Genomic DNA, 19,580 nt, shown 5'->3' with positions numbered 1-19,580 from the left:
CCAACCTCTGGATATCCAGCAGCAGATTCCAGTTTGAACGCCTCCCTTAGGCCCCAATCTCTCCATTTTGTCTTCCTTGGACACTCACACAGCCTGTCTCTTTCTCTGATGGCCTGACCAGATGTAAACGTGCAACCAGCCCACTCCTCCGACATGACCCAGACCACAGCAGCAGCTCCAGGGCAATATGCATCAGGTCCACCTACTCAGGAAACGTCTGCCATACAAACAGCCATGCCGCATCTCCCCTGGGAGGAAGACCCCAAGGACCTGATCCAGCCAGAGGACTGCAAAGTGGAACTAGTTGTTAGAGGGAACATTACTGGGCTACAAAACAAAACCAGAAAAACCCTATGGAGCTCACAACTGCCAAAAATCAGTCTCCAGAAGATTTTTCCAGGAGGTTTGGATTAACAGATAAAATTAGAACAGTACCATTTGGTGCAGTAGGTGGTGACCAGATACCAAAGTATTTTGGCAGATATTCCCGCAGCTCCAGAAGAATGCTGTCGCAACAGTCGGAGTCATAAACCTGAAATAAATTAGGGAGGGGTGAGGAGATCATCGGTTTAAAACGCTCATTTTATACTTCCAATTGTCCCATAATTATAATTTCTTAGTGTCTTTGTTTTCATATGTTTAATATTTCTACTTTACATTTAAAAAACATACAAGATGAAGATGATAATTATCACAGTCCAGCATAAATGAATGGATTCCTTTCTTTCAAATTTTAAAGTGGAAAAGATGAATCAACTCTAACTCATAAAAACATATGGCTTAACTTGAATAAAAATGAAACTATAACGTAAAAGCTTCGAAGCCTATTTAGCAAAAAGGGTGTTCTCCCATCCTGGATGTACAGGATTGCCACATTGTATTGTATATCTGAAGCTTCTTAAGTTATGTCAGGTAAAGTACACAAGCTCAGACTGGATAGTATTTCCTCCAAAACAACTCGTCCTTTATTGACATCACACAGACAATGCTCATTTCAAATATGTTTCTTTTCATTTGCTTTAAAGCTTTCAACATTTTTTTCAACTTCTGTTAGAAAAACAAGAACAGTTTGGGAACAGCAGCTGGCTTATATTCTTGAAGGACTAATTCTTTGCAGAATTAAAACGAAGCCTTGGATACTATCTGCTACAGAATCGCACGACTGTCACCAGTTTGCAGTGGTGGTGGTAAGAGGGTTTCGAAACCGTTCTCTTGATCAGATTCCCCCCAACCCTGCCTGAAGATCTAGTTACAGACCTAAGGGACAGCCTACAGCACAGTTCAACATTTAACCATGGTGGGAAAATATCTTGCGATGGAAACTACAAAGGGTAGGTATTGTAAAATACATCCTCTCAACTTTTTAATATTAATACATCTACGGAGACAAAAAAACCCCAGACCTGAAGTCCAAATACTATTTTAGAGCCTCAAGACAAGCCTCGGCTATGATCACCGATGCCGTGTCACTCTAGACAGAGCCTCATGCAGAAGCAGAATGTTAAAATTAGTCAGTGCGGGTTTGTGCCAAATTTAGGTTTCATCACAGAAACTTCAAACTGGCCAGACTCCAACCACCAGTGCGCTTCAGCTGCACAGCGGTGTTCCATAGCCCCTCAGGCACATCCAATCTGGGGCTCTCCTGGGCTTGTACCAGCCACAATTCTGACACCTTTATGCCAGCACTGTGACTGGGCAGGGACCGAGAAGGTGATACAACCAAATCCACACTGCCTTCACGCTACAGGGTTTAAGTTGACCCATTCCTTTAACCAGCTCATGGTATAAGCCCCATTTTAAAGAACCTAAGGATGGGGCTGAATCCTCAAAACTCAAACCAGACCAATAAGTGCACAGCGTGATGCAAAACACTGACATACACCTACCACCGCACCCTTTACCAGTACTGTTGCTATCCAAAGCATACAGAAGTTGCTGGGTGTGTATCTTACAAGTCACAGTGTCACATCACAGGGTGCTGATCTCTTTTCACATGTCCTGGTTTGACAAGCTGGCATCACCTCTGAGGACTACAGGTAACTGTACATCTAGGCCTATTTTCCCTCCATGTTAACACAAGCTGCAATGCTGATATTCTTGCGCTCTAGTGGATGGATACACCGGCAGGCTGTGCTGCCATTCAGCGTGACCTGGATAGGCTGGAAAGCTGGGCAGAGAGGAACCTGATGAAGTTCAACTAGGGCAAGTGCAGGGGCCTGCACCTGGGGAGGAACAACCCCATGCACCAGTACAGGTTAGGGACTGACCTGCTGGAGAGCAGGTCTCTGGAGAGGGACCTGGGTGTCCTGGTGGACAACAGGTTGACCATGAGCCAGCAGTGTGCCCTGGCTGCCAAGAAGGCCAATGAGATCCTGGGGTGCATTAAGAGGAGTGTGGCCAGCAGGTCGAGGGAGGTTCTCCTCCCCCACTACACTGCCCTAGTGAGGCCCTATCTGGAGTACTGGTTCCATTTCTGGGCTCTCCACTTCAAGAAAGATGAGGAGCTCCTGAAGAGAGTCCAGCGGAGGGCTACGTGGATGGTAAGGGGACTGGAGCATCTGTCCTGTGAGGAAAGGCTGAGGGAGCTGGGCTTGTTCAGCCTGAAGAAGAGAAGGCTGAGAGGGGAGCTGATAAATGCTTATAAATATCTGAAGGGTGGGTGGCAGGAGCATGGGGCCAGACTCTTTTCAGTGGTGCCCAGAGACAGGACAAGGGGCAACGGGCACAAACTGAAGCACAGGAAGTTCCGTCTGAACATGAGGAAGAACTTCTTCCCTCTGAGGGTGACAGAACACTGGAACAGGCTGCCCAGAGAGGCTGTGGAGTCTCCTTCTCTGGAGATATTCAAGACCCGCCTGGACAAGGTCCTGTGCAGCCTGCTGTAGGTGACCCTGCTTCGGCAGGGGGGTTGGACTAGATGACCCACAGAGGTCCCTTCCAACCCCTACCATTCTGCGATTCTGTGATTCTAAGACAAAAATCCCTTGCTTGTCCTTGGGATCAGTGGCTGCTGTTTATTTTTATTTATGCAACACTTCTTTGCTGAGCCTCAGATGTCACCAGCAGAAGACAGTGCTTTCCCCAGAAGACTGCCATGTAGCTTGATCTTACTAGTTTAAGGAAGAAAAAAAAAATAATGAAGGGTGGGAAAGAAGAGCAGGAGTGAAAGATTAGCAGCATGCAGATGCTGAGGTACAGACTCATCCACTGCTATCTTTTGTAGGAAAGTTCACTGTTCTCCACCATACAGACAACTGTTTCTGGGCCAGGACTCCAAGCACTGACTGGTGGAATTACTTCATGCTGTGGGTATTTTCAGACAAGTAGTACAAAACCAGTTCTTGTTTACTGTGCTAGTTCATCATCACGGTACCTTATAGCCAAGACAGGGAACTGCATTGCACCCATCACAAACACTCTTTTCCCAAGTGAATTTAAGCAGATCTGAGAGGCAGCAACCACCACGGAGTACCACAGCCTTTACATGGGAGCAAGTATATGTATTTAGGACAGGACAAAGAGGAGAGAGATGGAAGCAAAAAGTGCAGCAGACAAGCAGAAGAAACACTAAATGCAACAGAAAAAAAAAAACAGGGAAACAAAAAAACTCATTTGCTTAATTTATTGGCAAAAAGACTGAGAAAGTGACATGTCAGTAGATCACTTCTGTTTTTTAAAGAGAGACAGTACTCTTGCTTTCAACATTAGACGATTAAACTTAGCAACTTAGCAAGTAACTATGAATACGCTCCTGTGTATTTCTAATAGTAGGATACAATAAAGATATTCAGATAATTTATAATGGGGTGTAATAGCCCAAAGTCAAGGCCAGATGGGGCAAAGAGCTGCAGGAGTGGTATCTCCCAAGTAGTCTATCCTTTAATACACCAATACAAAACACTTTAAATGGAGACAAAACTCACAGTAATGTTCAGTACCATTACTTCAGCATAACAAAACTAAGTGCACTATTTCTGTCTCTCAAGAAGTTATCTTGCTCCCAGAAACAGTAATAAACTCCCTTTACAAGTTTGATGTAACACACACAAAGCACTTATTTGACCTTAATACAGACCTCAATCTCAGCCTGTAATGTATTTGCATGTCAAAGAAGAATAAGCACTCAGTTAATAAAGATCAGCGGAAGTCATCTGGTGTGGGCAAAGCAACAAAACCAGACATTTCAGCAATTATGTTCATTCCGATGCAGGAGAGAACCGCCTCTGCCTTGTAAACAGCACCCATGCCATGGGCATTTCTTCTCATTTCATACAACCTGGAAGCAAGCTACACATTTAGATGTCTTTTGGAATGCCAAATATAAATGTATATATGAAATTACATGGGAAATAACCATTCACCTCACGTCCCAAAACGTATCGGTGCCAAAATTGCTGGGAAATTCATGGAAGAGACAGGTTACCAGAACAACCTTTAGAAGTAAACCATTATGTTTTTATTTATATCAGCAAAATTCCAATTTGATTTCAAGCAGCTGTGCTTTTTTTTTTCCCCCCAATGTAACAACAGGTCAATTTCTCTGACACATATTAAGTTGTTTCTGTTTTACCAGTAACTGTACATAATGTCTTCCTCCAACAAGTCAAGAACTGCAAAACAGTTCAGCGTCAGCTCAGGCAGGGGAGGTATCCATTCTACATATCACAGGCTACATTCTTCCAATAGCACAAACTGGAGACATAAAAATGTAATAACTGTTGGACTTAAAAGCAAGTAAACAGGATGCTGACATTTGGAGGGCTCACAACATGACCATTACAAATTGCAGCAACTAACTCATAGGAAGAATATGCCCCAGACATGTCCTGTGGCAGCTCAGATAGTCGAAAAGACACCATGAAGTTATAATTTCCAGTTACTGAGGACTTTTTAATTCCGAGGCAAATTTACCACCCATTAGTTTTTAATCCAAAGTACACTCTGTTTGTTTTGGTAAGTCTGATCCAAACAAATTCATCTGTTTTTTAATGCAAACAGGGGCTGCTTGGGAGAACGGGAATGTTCTTTTCCTTACTTAAAGCAGCATGACATTCGGGTTTTTTTGTTTTCTAAAGACTAGCTAGTCACATGAACGACAGAGGGAGGGTAAAAAATGTTTAAATTTCAACAGGAAACTAGTTCTGGCAGTACAGACCTGTCTTTAATTGCGCTGATTAAAAATACCACTTTGACAGAAATGTAGTCCAAAGAGAATCTTCTAAAGTACATTAAAAGGTTGATTTAAAATAACATATATTTTAAATTTGCATTTATTTAAAAGCTATTTGAGTAGGAAACTTTAAATGCCAGAGTAGGCATGTCAGTCTGAAGCATCACCTTTTCTTGTTTCCGGCTATCATAAATTGTCCCTAAAGGCAGGAGCACTATAGCTTGCAGAGTCTCAGATACACAACCAGCTGCCAACATCAGGCAGAGAGTTTAGTTTCCAATGCAGTTTTTGGGGGGTTCTTGAGGGGTGGGGAGCAGTTAATACGTTATGCACTCAAATTTGCAAATGCAAGATTTACAGATGATAGTGCAACCTTAATTCTGTCTTCCAATGTGTCTGCATTACATTACAGACTTTAATTACCCGAGCGCACACTGCATTTCCCTCGACTCCTACATCACCCAGTTACACCAGGCAAGTACAAGGGCCAAAAAACTGAGGTTGAAACAGCAGCTGTGATTTTAGCAATCCATAACTACTTTGCTTTACAACTCGGATGGCCCTTGCTTCTTTTTCAAAGCAGTACCATCGTGTTTTGACTTGTGAGCGTCCGCAGTAGCCGTTTCCACAAATATGCCTGGAATTGAGCCAGCTCTGCTTATATTCGAAATATCTGATACCAGAATAATTCCAAATGTTAAATATTTGTGAATGCTGTTATACTAAATGTTATTACACAGAACGGCTTATTTTAGTAACCAAAATACAGTCATACTATACATGAGATTGTAATCATTATTCTCACTGAAGACAACTACAGAAAGACTAAAAAAGCTTAAAGCAAATCAGGATGTATTCCTACAATCTGATCACAGAAATGGATTTTCAAATAAGAATGGTGCACTCTTGTGGCAATCACATCATTCTTCCAGGAGTCAGGAAAAAAAATAAATACAGCAAGGAGTTAGGCATCTTACCTTCCAAAAAATGAAGGCTGTGAACATAAGCTTCAAAAGCCTTTCAAAGAGGTACTTCTCTGGTCATGTTTATCAACCAGTCATTCTCTAACAATGCCGAAAGCCCAGTAGATCTTATTTTATCCACTTCCACATGCTTTATATCGCCAAATTTAAGCTGACCCTAGCAAGATTTGCAGCCCCAGGCATGGAATTATCCTTACAACAGGCAAAGCAAACCCTGACCCATTTCTGAGGACGTGGCAGAGCTTCATAACTTAAGCAGACAGAAGGAGAAACCAGAAGGCAGCAGTCAGGCACAGCCACCAGCAGCAATGCTAAACAAATACCATGGTGCAGCCATGAGTAAAGAGCCACAGATATTATACGCAGCAAGTCGCTCTGAAACGGTCAGAGGTAAGTTGGGTAGAGACAGACCATCCAGTCCCTCTTTCTTTCCAATAACCACTTACTACAGAGGCAAGGCAATAACGTATTTTGAAAGATGTCAGCAGGCACGCAACGCTACCCCATCACAAGCAGAAAAGAGTTGTTTCCCTCTTCAAAAGACAGCAACTCCCATCTCATCTTTCATCCCACAAGATTCCTGGGCAAGTAAAGATTAACAACAAAGCAAGTTTAAATTATTTATTTTATCCACACACTCCTACAACTGCTGCAAGCCACCCAGCTGAGCACAGAGCAGATAGTGGCCATCAGGGCCTTCTTGGTCAAAATTGCAAAATTAGAGACCCATGTTTCACCACAAATCTCTTGCCACAGAACTGAGCTTCCTCTTGCCCTTCAGTCTCTCCTACGTTCACGACTCACTAGCACAGTCAGGTGTTACGTTCAGCTTCAACTGCATAGGAGCTGGACTCTTCAATGAACTTGAGAGCTCCAAGTCAAACATAATTCTTCTTTCAGGATGTGCAACAAAGTCTGATCCCTCAGCTACCACAACCCGATTCATCTTTTTCTTAAAAAAAAAAAAAAGAAAAAAAACAACTCTTACAGAAGATATCCAGGGAAGTGTAGGTGATTGTACTTACAGTAACAGCACAAACACCTGTTAAGCAGCCTCCTATACAGATTATGAGACTCTTAGGTGACTATAGTCCAAATTGCACATCAAAGTCTCTACTCCACAATCTACGTTCCTTTGGTTCAGTTATGCCAATGTGCACATACGACAGACTGGAGCAGAGTTCACATTACGTACTTGCCACTATAGGCCAAAATAAGAGAACATAGCCTAAAAAAAAAAAAAAAAAAATCATTAAGACAGTCATTGGTCATCTGATAAGGAAGTTTCAATTTTAACGCACTTCTCCCATTCTTTCTTGCTCTTAGCCTTCCTTCTTAGTTTGACAACACATGCCATTCACTCAACAGAGCTGTAGTGACGCTGTCCTCAAGTTACCCAATGCAAAAACTCAAGCTACCAGCAGCCAGAGAGACTCAGCAAATTTCAAGGCAAAAAACTCAAGTCATTTTGCCAATTCATACCTCCCATGATGTATGGTACAATCACTTTTCTCATCTATCTTTACAACTGTTGTGCCAAAAGACAGCTCTGCTGCTGCAGTGCACGACGTGGTCCAACATGAATACTGCTTAGCATCTAAGGGAAGACACAGACCTGCTCAGAAACTACCCCCTTGACACATCCAAATCCCCGCAGATGCAAAAGCAAGTTGAACAGATACAGCAGCCAGAGTGTTTTCATACAAACTTTCTGCTCCAGTAAGATTTTTTTAAGCAACTCCAACTATTGAAGAGTTTAAGTTTAAATTATCACTGGAATTACTGAAAGAAAAGTGAAATGGTAGAACAGGACAAAAGGGAAAATAAGCCAGAACGGCTGTCCCACTTTCTAAGAACATTAATAAGCATTACCCTTTGTTTCTGGAAAGCTATCTGATCACAGGTGAAGATTCAAGCTAGGGAGTAAGAGAGAACAAGGGATGGGAGGAACCCTGAAGCAGTTATACTTAAATAGGCAAAATTTAATTTTACATTTCAGAGAGACAGAAAGGGGAAACAAGTCCTGGCAGACATATGTTGGGTTGGTTTTTTCCTAACACTGCAAGAGGCAGCCCTCGCAAAGAATTTACTGCAGCATTACCATAAAAGTCCAGTTTCACAGTGGTTTAAGTCAATTTGAGCCAGGGCTAGCCCAGTCCCACACACATTTTCATCCCCTCCCCTGCAGCAATGTCAGCATCCAGCTGATCCCACAGCCTGCTGAGCACCTGGAGCTGGAACATTGCCCAAGTGACAGGCCAAGTCACTCCATTTAAACTGCCATTTAAGTACACCTAAACAACCCCTGAAAACAAAAATTATGTCTTTACCTTCCCTTTACAAACACCTGTTTGTGCTCCCCTTGATTTTGACAATTGGGTTCACCTATATTATTTGTATTTTACCAGAAACTATATATTTTACCTTCTCCTAGTATATCCTACCCCTCATTCCAGAATACTCAACTCCCACCTGCAGTCAGGTCTCCAAAACAATCATTTCAAGGGCCACTCCACAAATGTTACATCAGATTTATAGTCTCAGTTTCTACATCAAACGCTCCTCTGCTAGCAACAGGCTCTACTTTGTGATGAGAACACTTACCAACCCAGAGGCAGCTAGTAATACTCTTTTTATTTTATTATTTTCATTAATTTTTTAAATGGACAGAGAAGAATGGCATGTACTAACAGGTATTTCAGTTGATGGCTTCTGATTCTGGGACAGTATGCAATGGCTCCTTCCACAAGGATGAAAAATAACAGCCCAAAAGCTATTCTGATGTTTCCTAGCCAAGTAGAGGGGATTTCAGTTGTTAGAGAAGATACACTAACATCAAAATAGCTGGTTTGTAATAAGTAGAGGTATTTTTTTGTTTGCTTTGCATGATTAACTCTTTGGAGTCTCACCTACATGTCTGCCTGGGCAAAACTGGAAGTTACAGAATCAACTTTGAGCCCGCATCTTCCTTTCATTCACCAGGCTGCTGGACAAGCATATCAGCTGTTCCTTCCCACAACTGCAAACAACCTCCTTACTCACCACTGGCATGAAAGAAAAACAGTGCCAACTTGTGCTAGAACATTGAGGGGGTTGCAGACAGAGAGGAACCAAAAAAGAACGGTAATGACACCCCTAAGAAACCTTAGGAAGCCTTTGATCAGAGCCTGCTCCAGTCAGGCAGAGAAAAAATCTGGGTAGAGTGGATTCTGTTACTCTCAGGCATGGTGAGCCAAGTCGCTTGGTTTGCTTTGTCAAGAAGACTTTTATGGACACATATATATATATGTGTGTTTTATATATATACACACATATGTATTTATATAATACACACACTCAGAAAAACAAATACTCAAAGACTGAAAAATAATTGCTACCAAATTGCTCCCTAAGTATTAGACATTACAGGAATTTTAACAAGCACATTATATACACAGTGGGACATTCAACATAATATTTAATTTTAAATAATTGAGTTTTTCATTTACTGATGGTTAATCTGTTACCTGTATGACCAAGAACACACCAAAATATCACATTATTTTCCACCATACACACTAGTGATTCACATCTCTTTCCACACATACACAGTCCTGGCTTTATGCAATATTCTCATATTATAAGCCTCTTATTTTTTTTAAATCTGGAAAAGGGAATTCTTGTTTTCAGAGACTGAATTTATTTTCCTTTTCTTTCAAGGAGGTAACCTACACTTGACTCAATCCCATACTGGCAGCCCACCAACCATATCTTACTTTTAAATAAACTTCTAATGCACAAAGTACTGTGTTCTCAGTATAACACCAACATACCTTTTGTAAGTTTATCCATATTATGAAACATTCATAAGTGAACTGAAGTTTCAACAATACTTCACCCACTCTGAAAGCTTGCATGACCCTCTAGCATGGCAGGAGCACTGTACTGTAACTTAATCCAAGTTAACATAGTGTGGATATGCACCTTAAAACTACACTTTTCTGCTTTATTTTCAGTCAGATCTATGCTCAGGTAGGAATAATCCTCAAAAGCAGGTTGATAAGAGAACTAGATTTTTTTTTCCTGCTTACTTACACAGCATGGACTGTAGACTACTCAATCTGCTACCAACTCGACCAAGCAGTTCCCTGATAGAATCAAATTACAATAATGGCCTTTTACTGTCTCCTTTTATGAGGTTTTCTTAGATTTATTACAGCAGGTTGTAGTTTATTCTGCAGCACACAATATGCAAGAAGTACAGGGAACAGATGCTCACCAGACCCTTCTAGATTAACCTTCTACTGCACAGTGCATCCCTTCCAAACTTGTTTTTGCTACAGAGTGCAACAGTCACAAAAATCTGCTACACTCTTTAAGTCTTACTGTCCTAGTATAGTAGGCTTTCAGTCATTTAATATTGATCTGAAGTACAAAAAATATGAGTGTTTGTAGGACAGCAGTAGGAACTCAGCAGATTCTTAGACCTACGCTTCGTTCTTCATCTCTCCTAGACAATTCCTAATGCGAAGAAGATCTGAACACAAGCTGCCAGTATTTCACAATTTGGTCAAAAAGCCATTTTCTTCTCATTATCTGAGGAGTACTGCACATGCTCCCTTTTATTAAATACTTCTGTCCAGGCTCTTGGTTTAGAGTGTGAGGCAATTTCACACACTGATTTGGGAACTTAAATTCGCTTATTTCCCCAGCAAAACAGAACCCCTCCCAGAGAGTTTCTCAGCAGGAGGAATGATGACAAGAGCAGAAATCGACTGTATCAGAATGCACTCACCACCTTTGCAAACAGGTAATTTGTATACTTCAGTACTTCTACCTCTTCTGGAGATGCAGTAGATCTGGATATATCAAAACAAGACATGGCCAAAGATAACCTTTCAGGATACTGAGCTACAGCTCCGAATGCGGTAGTAATGAAAGGTTTGGGGAAGGTGTTGCATCCCCAAAATAAGATGTAAAGAGAACCATGCATCCTATTTCTCCAAGTTTTGTCCATATGAGACTGAAAATCAGAACCTTAGCTGAAGACTTGATCACGAGATAAGGATATTTTAGTACACAATAGTAGCACTCCTTTTTCAGCCAAGAATAATCATCTAAGACTATAAAACCAGTTAACTGAGTTTACAAAATAAGGTAATTCATCCCGAAGCAAGACATACTTTGCCTCCCCAGTCCCTCTCCTTTTCCATCACTAACAGAGAACAGTTTACAGAACACAGGCTGCCTTATCATGATTTGTGCTATATAGGCTGAAAGGGGGCTGAGCCTTTTGAGTCAGTTCTTGCAACTCTATGCAAGAGCTTCCAGGCCAAAATGCATCTTTCAGGCTGCTGGCTTGATTTTATGCCATGGAGGGGGAGGGAAGTCACCAGAAGTCTTCTGCACTGCCTGAAGCTGCTGGAATACTAATTAAAATTAGACAATGCAAAAAGGAAGAAAGCATCAAGCAGTAGTGAAAAGACACGGCATAGGAGTAGTGGCAGTTTACTGAGAATAAAATAAATCTAACAGTAAGGATATTATTGATCATGGTCCAAACAGGCATGCTTCCTGCACATTTCTCCTCTGTAACCACAGAAGCACAAGGAACTAAGGCTTCAGGAATACTAACGTAACAGGGTCTTTACTAGCACATCAAACTGTGGTCACGAACTCAAAGACTGTTACAAGCGAGATGGCAAAAGTTGCACAAACAATATTAATTCTGCCTTATGTCAGGTTGTAAAATGAGTTAGTAAGTTATTTAGGGGAAACAGAAAGACAGGTCATTGCCCTACTGAAAGCTGAACTATAATGCATCCAACAGAATTTCAGAACAACAATTGTGCGGGCAACCATGAAACCATTACTTCCTAGCTTTCATTTGCCTGACTCTCACCTAACTAACGTAAATCTCTTTTACATGCTGGAGCTATTTGCGTCTCTTACATCCTGGCTTTGTTTTCAGGACATGTAATAAGAGTGAAAAACAATTTCTATTATCTACAGCGGTAACAGCTTCCTTGCATTCATATTATATGTCAGCAGGGCTTGAACCCTGAACTTTCAGACTACTGCTACAGCAGTTAACAGAGCTGTCATTGGTTGGCAATGGGTGGAAGATCTGTTATCCAGAAGGGCCAGGTGACTAGCCCTGGTATCTTTTCCCAATGCTACATGGAGTGAATCAGCTCCCTTGGCTCCCAAGCATTGGGACAGAGGTAGAAGGTTACCAGAGCTGAGCTGGGACTGGGAGAACCCCATCCACCTTTTCATTCCAACCCCTCAAAATTACCCTTGCACTTTGGGACAAGAGTATCTGAGAATTTGGGTAAGACTTGCATTACAACAGCCTTGGAAACCTTATAGTATTGCAAGTATGTTATTTGGAGCCATGACTTGGCAACATCACGAGAACCAGCTATGACAACTCTGACATGCAGCCATTAGCAAACAGGTAAAAAAAAAGAAAAAAAAGTTAAGTGCTGGAAGTTGTCCATGCTGCAAAAGCTTTCTCAGGACAGTTTTCGGCAGCCAGGATGAGCGGGGAAGGTGTACTACTCATACCCCAAGCCTCACGCAGTCACTGTAGCAGAGCAGAAGGGCAATTCAAATAAAAGTTTACAGGAACATTTATTGATCCGTTAAGTACAAATCCCAGTTCATTAGCAACCTTTAAAACTTTAGTATGCCATGCCCAGAACAGGTACACACAGTAACAGAGGTTTACAGCCCAACTGAGCGAACGCCAGAAATCAGAAGTGAAAGAGCTGCCATTTCAAAACAGTACAGTGACCTTCTTTTGTTCTGCTGAACACAAGAAACACTCCATCTCTTAGTGCTAAACACACAGCTTGTAGGAAACTGTAGTCATGAAGGTAACCTCAACAACTGCAAATTCTCCCTTCCTCAGTTTTAAATACTTGCAGCCCAAGCTCTATCCTTTGCTGCCGGCAAAAGCAGCTGCCCTATTTAAAGCCTGACATTCCAGCTTCCTCCCCCTCTTTGGGGCACCAACAGGACAGTCGTTTCTGCAATTCTACATTCTTGACATGACAAATTAAGAGAAACTCTGTGCTGAAGAGGATAGCTCTGAAATGGGAAAAGAGAGTTATGCTAGTGCAGAGTGCTCTCGGGTACAGCCTAGCACGTTTGAGAGAAGAGCTCTGCACCCAGCTAAGCAGGGAGGTTTTACCTCATACAGCGACTGCACTAACCTTTTCAAAGGACGCTTTTCTCACACTTCCCAACTCATCTGCCAGAAGACATCACCATAGGAGGGCTGATAGGCTGCTTCCCTTCCCTCTCCCAACACTGTTGAATTAAATCAGGCTGTTTCAGCATGTGTAAGTGCATCTCAGCATACAGCAGGCTGAAGCCAAACACTAAAACACACCAAGTAGCAGCCTGCTTTTGTGGATTTCTTAGCATCCATGTGTAGGCAGCCTACCATAAACACACACTGCATTTTATCAATTTATTTTTTTTAATGGAAATGGGTCACTACTACACAATATATTATATTGCATTTTCAAACAATGCTGTTTTCCCATTTCAGCATCTCTCTATACTGCTCCCTCCTGAAACTCCTGTAAAAGCAGTCCTTTAGAGTGTCTCCATCTACACGTTCTCACCAAGTATTTCCATTAGATGAAAACAACTGATCATCAGTGTAGATAGTCCTTAAAAAACCATAACCCTTCTACTTCCATTTTTTTCCTTCTCTTGCTGCTCATACCTATTGAAAACAAAGTATTCTGTAGCCATTCAAGGTTAAAAAAAAAAATCCCTTTTTTTTTTAACCCAGAGAAGGGTACCAGAAGACCTGGCAAAACACTCCATGGTTATGCAGCCTATGTTTATAAGAAGTTCATGCCCTCAGGTATAGGAAAAGGAGTTCGCAGCAACAAAATTTAAACGTTCTTATTTTGATTTGATAATTACTCCTATTCACAGAATTCAATAGAAAGTGGACATTACCACTGGAAAGTCACACTCCGATGAAAAGTTAAGCAATACGTAGCAAGCTATTAACAATGACTACGAACAGCTCATTGTTGTACTACAATTTATCATCAAAAGTATTCATGATAATCTTGTCATATTCTATTTTTCCCCTTCCTCATAACACAGAATCATGACAAGCCACTTCCTCATCAGTAAAGAATTACACATATTGCTATAGTAGAGATAAAAGTTTGTTTTACTTGGTAAAATAATCTCCTACGAAAGAAGAGTGGTACTTAGAGGGTGGGTGGTTTTGTGTTTTTTTTTAAACTGCTAAACTGAAAATATACTATCAGGAAAACAGAAAAGTAACCTAATGGCGGCCTGAGTAGGAATTACTTGAGAGATTTTCCAGTTTTCCACTTTGACAGAGACCTGTGAAATTCTTCAAAACTTCCAGTTGCCACCCACTTCTGAGCAGGTTTCAGACCACTATTAGTCTTTTGCACTACAGTGTCTTGCGCAAGTTTCCATTCCAAAGTGGAAGCCCATTTTTTTGGGGCTCTACCAGTCAGCACTCAGCTTTGTGCTCAACAGAAAATAACCCATCAATAACCAGGGAAAAAATCTTCTGGTCATTGGCTGACGCAGACTATGGCCCTCTGTCATGTTCACACATCCAGCTGAAAGCAAATCCAGCAGTTTCAGAACAGACAACTGTCTTGTCCAGACAGAAGATAGTATCTACTTGGTGTCAGGTTAACCATATCAGTCATAGTCAAACGTGTCTCTTCATGCCTCATTATCTTTTATCATGACACATTTCCTGCAACCTTCAGCTCATGAGCACTCAGACTGCACGCTGAAATCCTAGTCACTGCTGGTTATTGGAAGACACTTCTGCCTCAGACCTGCGACAGCTGCTCTCCAACTGACTTGTGCAGCTGAAACTGAGACATCCTCATCTTCCTACTACCATACACTACTAAGGTTCTCAGTTACTTCAGCCAAGGAGGTTTGCTTTACCCATAAGTAAAAATCCCCACTTGTTTCTGGCCCAGGTACTAGGGTACCAATCTTAATTCAGGCCAGGGTAAGATAGCATGCAAATGAAGCAATAACTGATCTATCGCTACAGACAAAACAGTTACAAGCACATATGAAAAAATGGGTGCAGAAATTTAAAACGTCACAATTAATCCACATATACTAATGGGTAACTTTCTGGTTTGATCTTATCAACGGACTTGCTGTCTAGTCTTGACAAAGTGACAGCCTGGGATTCATCAGTCTTGCTTTACTTGTTTCATTTCTGCACTCTTTCTCACCATCTCCTGCATCTGACTGCCTTGTAAACAAGCGCTTGTGTCAAGGAGTGGTAAAATTCTCCTTCCCTCATTCTCTGGAGGCTCATTAGACTACTCCAATGTCTCTTTGATTATAGACCACAAGATGGGTTGAGCTCAGTCATCAAAACAGGGCAGTCGTGCTGTTGCTCCCACTGCTTATCAGTTTAATCACTAAAACTGACAGAAGACTACCAACATAAGCAAATTTTGCCACCTTTTAAATAAGTCAGATCTGTTCATTGATGTCCAAAGAGCACCAGCATGGCACAAGGTAAATGGCAATACTGAGAAGAAAGGCCTTTCCCTCTTGGCAGCAATGAGCTGTTGTATCAGCTCAAGCTGTACATGAAATTGCACCTTATGCTGAGCCTCACTATCCGCAGTAATCCTCATCTTGTATCAGCCATATGCAGTGCTTAGGTGCCTATATCCTGCATCACGTGGTTCTTGCCTGAGAGCAAACACAATAGTAGTTAATCATTGAGAAAAGTGACAAATCTCCAAGACCTTTCTCCTCTACTTTCACCTACATAATGCACATGCATTTGCTTTTCTTCCCTTCTCCCACAAACAGGCCTTCTAGTCCACGCACAACTAATTGTGTATACACCTTTGCCTTTCTCCATTATTCTTCAGGAATCGCCCAACCCCCTTCCCAAGTAGCTTATAAGCAAAACAATTCAGTGTCAGAAGCGACCTGGCAAGGCCCTGGAAGACATAATTGAAGCCAACTCTGTAAGTTACTAACATTGAGACCTGACTTCTTCCTCTATGACATGGCATAGTAACAAGAGCACTAATAAGGACGTCCTTCTTGAAGATTTTGCCCAGGGTCTTGCTCATGGCTTGCCATGGGAGTCTAAACAACAGGCAAAACGATAAAGCCTGTGCTGTGAATGGTTAACATCCAAGCAACGCTCAAACTTACCCCTCTTACCCGCTGGCTTCAGACAGTGATCGCACGTTACCGTCCATACCTCAGGATTTCAGAGAAGGGTAAGTAGCCTGGCACTCAAAGGACTCTGTTGAAGCTTTCTCCTTCTACTGAAGAGTTACCGCTCAGGTTGGACTGCACCTTTCTTAACCTCATCTAAATGACAGTCACTGAGAAACCCCAGAAAAATATTTACTTTTAACTTTAACTGGCTCCTGCTGAGCTCCTACTAACTCAAGAGCTGCCGTTTTGTCTAGCAGTCCCATCATGAGAATTATGAAGTAATGCAAACACATTGTTCGCTCAGAGCACGTTGCTTAGTCAGTTTTAATGCGAGACATTTCCACAAAATACATAAGCTCTTTTGGTAACTTAAATTAATACCATTCTAGGGAAAAAAGAAAAACACACCAAACAACACAACAAAAAGAGGGTCTTGAGACTCCTCTCTCATCCTGCATGAAGACTTCCACAGTTCTTCATACCTAATAAGACATGGGAACGGATGACATATCAAGCTGATACAGAAAAAAAAACATGATGGGACTATCACAGGCAGACAGGTCGGTAAGGGAAAGAGGCTCTAAACAGTTTACCCTCCTGAAACAAGCAACAGCTTTCCTGGTTTGTGTTATTAAAGTTACTGATAAAGCAAACTGAAGATGAGCATAGGAAAAATACAACAAACTAAAGTTAAAACAACTGGAGAGTTTCGTTTTTTACTGACTTTAAAAGAGATGAGTCTTAATACAGTGAACATTTTTAATACAGTGAACAGAGCAACACTTCTAGCAACAAACCAGACTAGACATGCAAGACATGCTACATTTAGATGCAACCAACTCTGAGACACTCAGCAACACAAGAAAGATGAGATGAAACATACTACCCTTTAATCATCAATGGAGATAATAGAGATAATACAAGGCTTTTCAATAAAATCTTAGATGCTGTGAAAACCCCGCTGTCCCATGAGCAAACAAGCAAGCTTAAAGCCTGTGAGTGAAGTAGGTCTGGCATGAGGACAGACATTCAAAGAGGAGAAACTTCTCAACAGCACACAGATAGCATGACAGGGCTGTCGGTGACCTACCGTTCAGGTATCTAGGTTGCACTTTCCCAGTCGCAATAATAAGGATGTACTTCTCCAGGAAGCACACCCATCATTTCACCCGCAGTGAGCCAGCTCCCTCCACGCTGCAGGATTCTCACCTTGTTGTAGAACTCCTGCTCCCTGGGACCACGAGGTGGTGGCTGCAACTGCTTCAGGACAGTCCCATCTGGATGCTGCAGTATACCTAGAAGAGAAGCATTTAATTCAGGGCTTAGTTTTAAAAGATGCAGGTTTTATGTTTTTTCGGGGTTTTTTTCCCCTCTTTTTCAGAAATAGCAAATACTCCAACAGGGACTGCCTATTTGCAAAATGGTACTGCATTCAGTACATGCACAGTAGACTCAAAATCAGCAGCTCCTACATAAAGCCCTTAGCAGAGGTTTGCTTGCATTCCTCGTTTTCTAGCCATCAGATGATTTCCTGGGTCTAATTCTGCTCAAGGCCAACACAGTACCGGGATTTGACATTAAAAGTTCCACCCAAAAAAAACATACATTCAACTACAGAAGATTACATAGACACTCCCTTTTTAAACAACAGATAAGTTGTTTTTTCAACAATGCCAAGAAGTTACAGGAGTTAGTACCAAGTTTAATGCATTTTTCACTAGCTAAAATAGAAATACATGTCCTGTGAATGTATTTCTATACTAGTGGCATGGAAATAGTACTTCTATAGAACTAGAAGTAGCACCCCTATAGTACTCCATGCTCATCAGATGTTACTATTTGTACCACCCGTAATCACAACGCAGAATTTCACCTCAGCCAGGCAACCGCCTTCATAATGCCTGCACCAAAAAAACCCAAAACATCCTCCCAAAACAGCCTTAATGTACTCTCCAGTCAACAATATTGCTGAGTAGCCACATAAGAAATGCAACTGCATATCTGAGGGTACTCAAGAGATGGATATGGGCAAGAATGGAGAAAAGTAACTGCATCCATGTGAAATGTGCTCTAAATTTCAAGATCATCACTTGCAAGGAGAAAAGAAAAAAACATTTCTGGAAAGGAAATTTTCTCCTAAGATTTATTCATACCTTTTCAGATAGCAATTTATTTTGTTTAGAAGGGAAGCAAAAATGTCAACTGTATCCAAAACAGGTTCCATCTTCAGCTTACCACTTGAGGAAACATGGAGGTTTGTGCTCCCAGAAGAGTTTGCAGTTGTAACTGCAACTGAATGGGCTCTGTTGTGCAGTCTTGGAAACTAAACAAAAACTTTAGAGCCCAAGATATCTACTTTATAACAACCACCAGACTTAGAAAAGTTGTTTCATTAGTTGGCTGTGCCAATGAACAAAGGATGGTTTTAAAAATTTGCGTATAACAGCTCTCAAGTCACGTTGCTTGCTGAAAGTTGGATTTTGTACACTTTCCAGAACTAGAAAAATATTGCCACACAACAACATGCAGGCTACTGCAACATCTTCAAAACACAATAGCTTCTTCCCCCACCACCTCTCCGTACCCTTCTACATGTGCTGGAAACCACTTAGCAAAGTGCACAAAGTATTTGAATGGCGTGTGTTTTGAATGCGAATTACTAAAAATCACAACATTATAAAAGGTTTTACAACACATACTCCTCAAAATCTGCATGTTGGCTTTGATGACAGGTAGACAATCTACAAGGTAGAAAGACCGGGCAAATACTCCTGGCAGTAGAACCCATACACTATCGTATTGATGTATATTACTTGAAGAGTTTAATATAACATCACATTGTCTAAAGTTCCCTTGTCTTCTGGCTTTCTTGACAGACTAGAGCACCTACTCTGTAACTGCAATGGAGGCAGGCCTGGAAACCAAAGACTCGTGTTTCAACATTCACCACAAAGATGAAAACTCCGTAACTTTCCCTCTGATCTACAACAACAACCAGAGATACCATCACCTGCAGATCATACTAACATATGGATGTTGGTCATGGTTTTGTTCTAGGGTTCCTGTGGATTTTCAGCACAGATGGGGAGTAGTATTGTTTCAATATATGAATAAGCAATTTAACATTTCTGAAGAAGCAGCAGAACTATACCAAAATTAAAATTCTGCAGTATCTCACAAATATTTCTCTATAGACAAAATCTGTTCTGCAC

At 41.4% G+C, this 19,580-nt stretch overlaps 1 protein-coding gene across 1 annotated transcript in view; it reads right to left on the bottom strand.

Annotated features, from left to right (window-relative positions):
• Positions 1 to 19,580, bottom strand: part of IPMK (inositol polyphosphate multikinase) — a 44,749-nt gene that overhangs the window by 22,132 nt on the left and 3,037 nt on the right. Inside the window, exons 2-3 of the mRNA XM_075423209.1 lie at positions 17,578 to 17,663; positions 436 to 532 (exon numbers count right to left, since the gene is read on the bottom strand). Of these exons, the coding sequence (XP_075279324.1) occupies positions 436 to 532; positions 17,578 to 17,663 (183 nt within the window). The remainder of the gene's footprint in view (positions 1 to 435; positions 533 to 17,577; positions 17,664 to 19,580) is intronic.

The sequence above is a fragment of the Opisthocomus hoazin genome, chromosome 6, assembly GCF_030867145.1.
Source record: "Opisthocomus hoazin isolate bOpiHoa1 chromosome 6, bOpiHoa1.hap1, whole genome shotgun sequence".
NCBI lineage: Eukaryota > Metazoa > Chordata > Aves > Opisthocomiformes > Opisthocomidae > Opisthocomus > Opisthocomus hoazin.
This window is presented reverse-complemented; position numbering and strand designations above follow the sequence as displayed.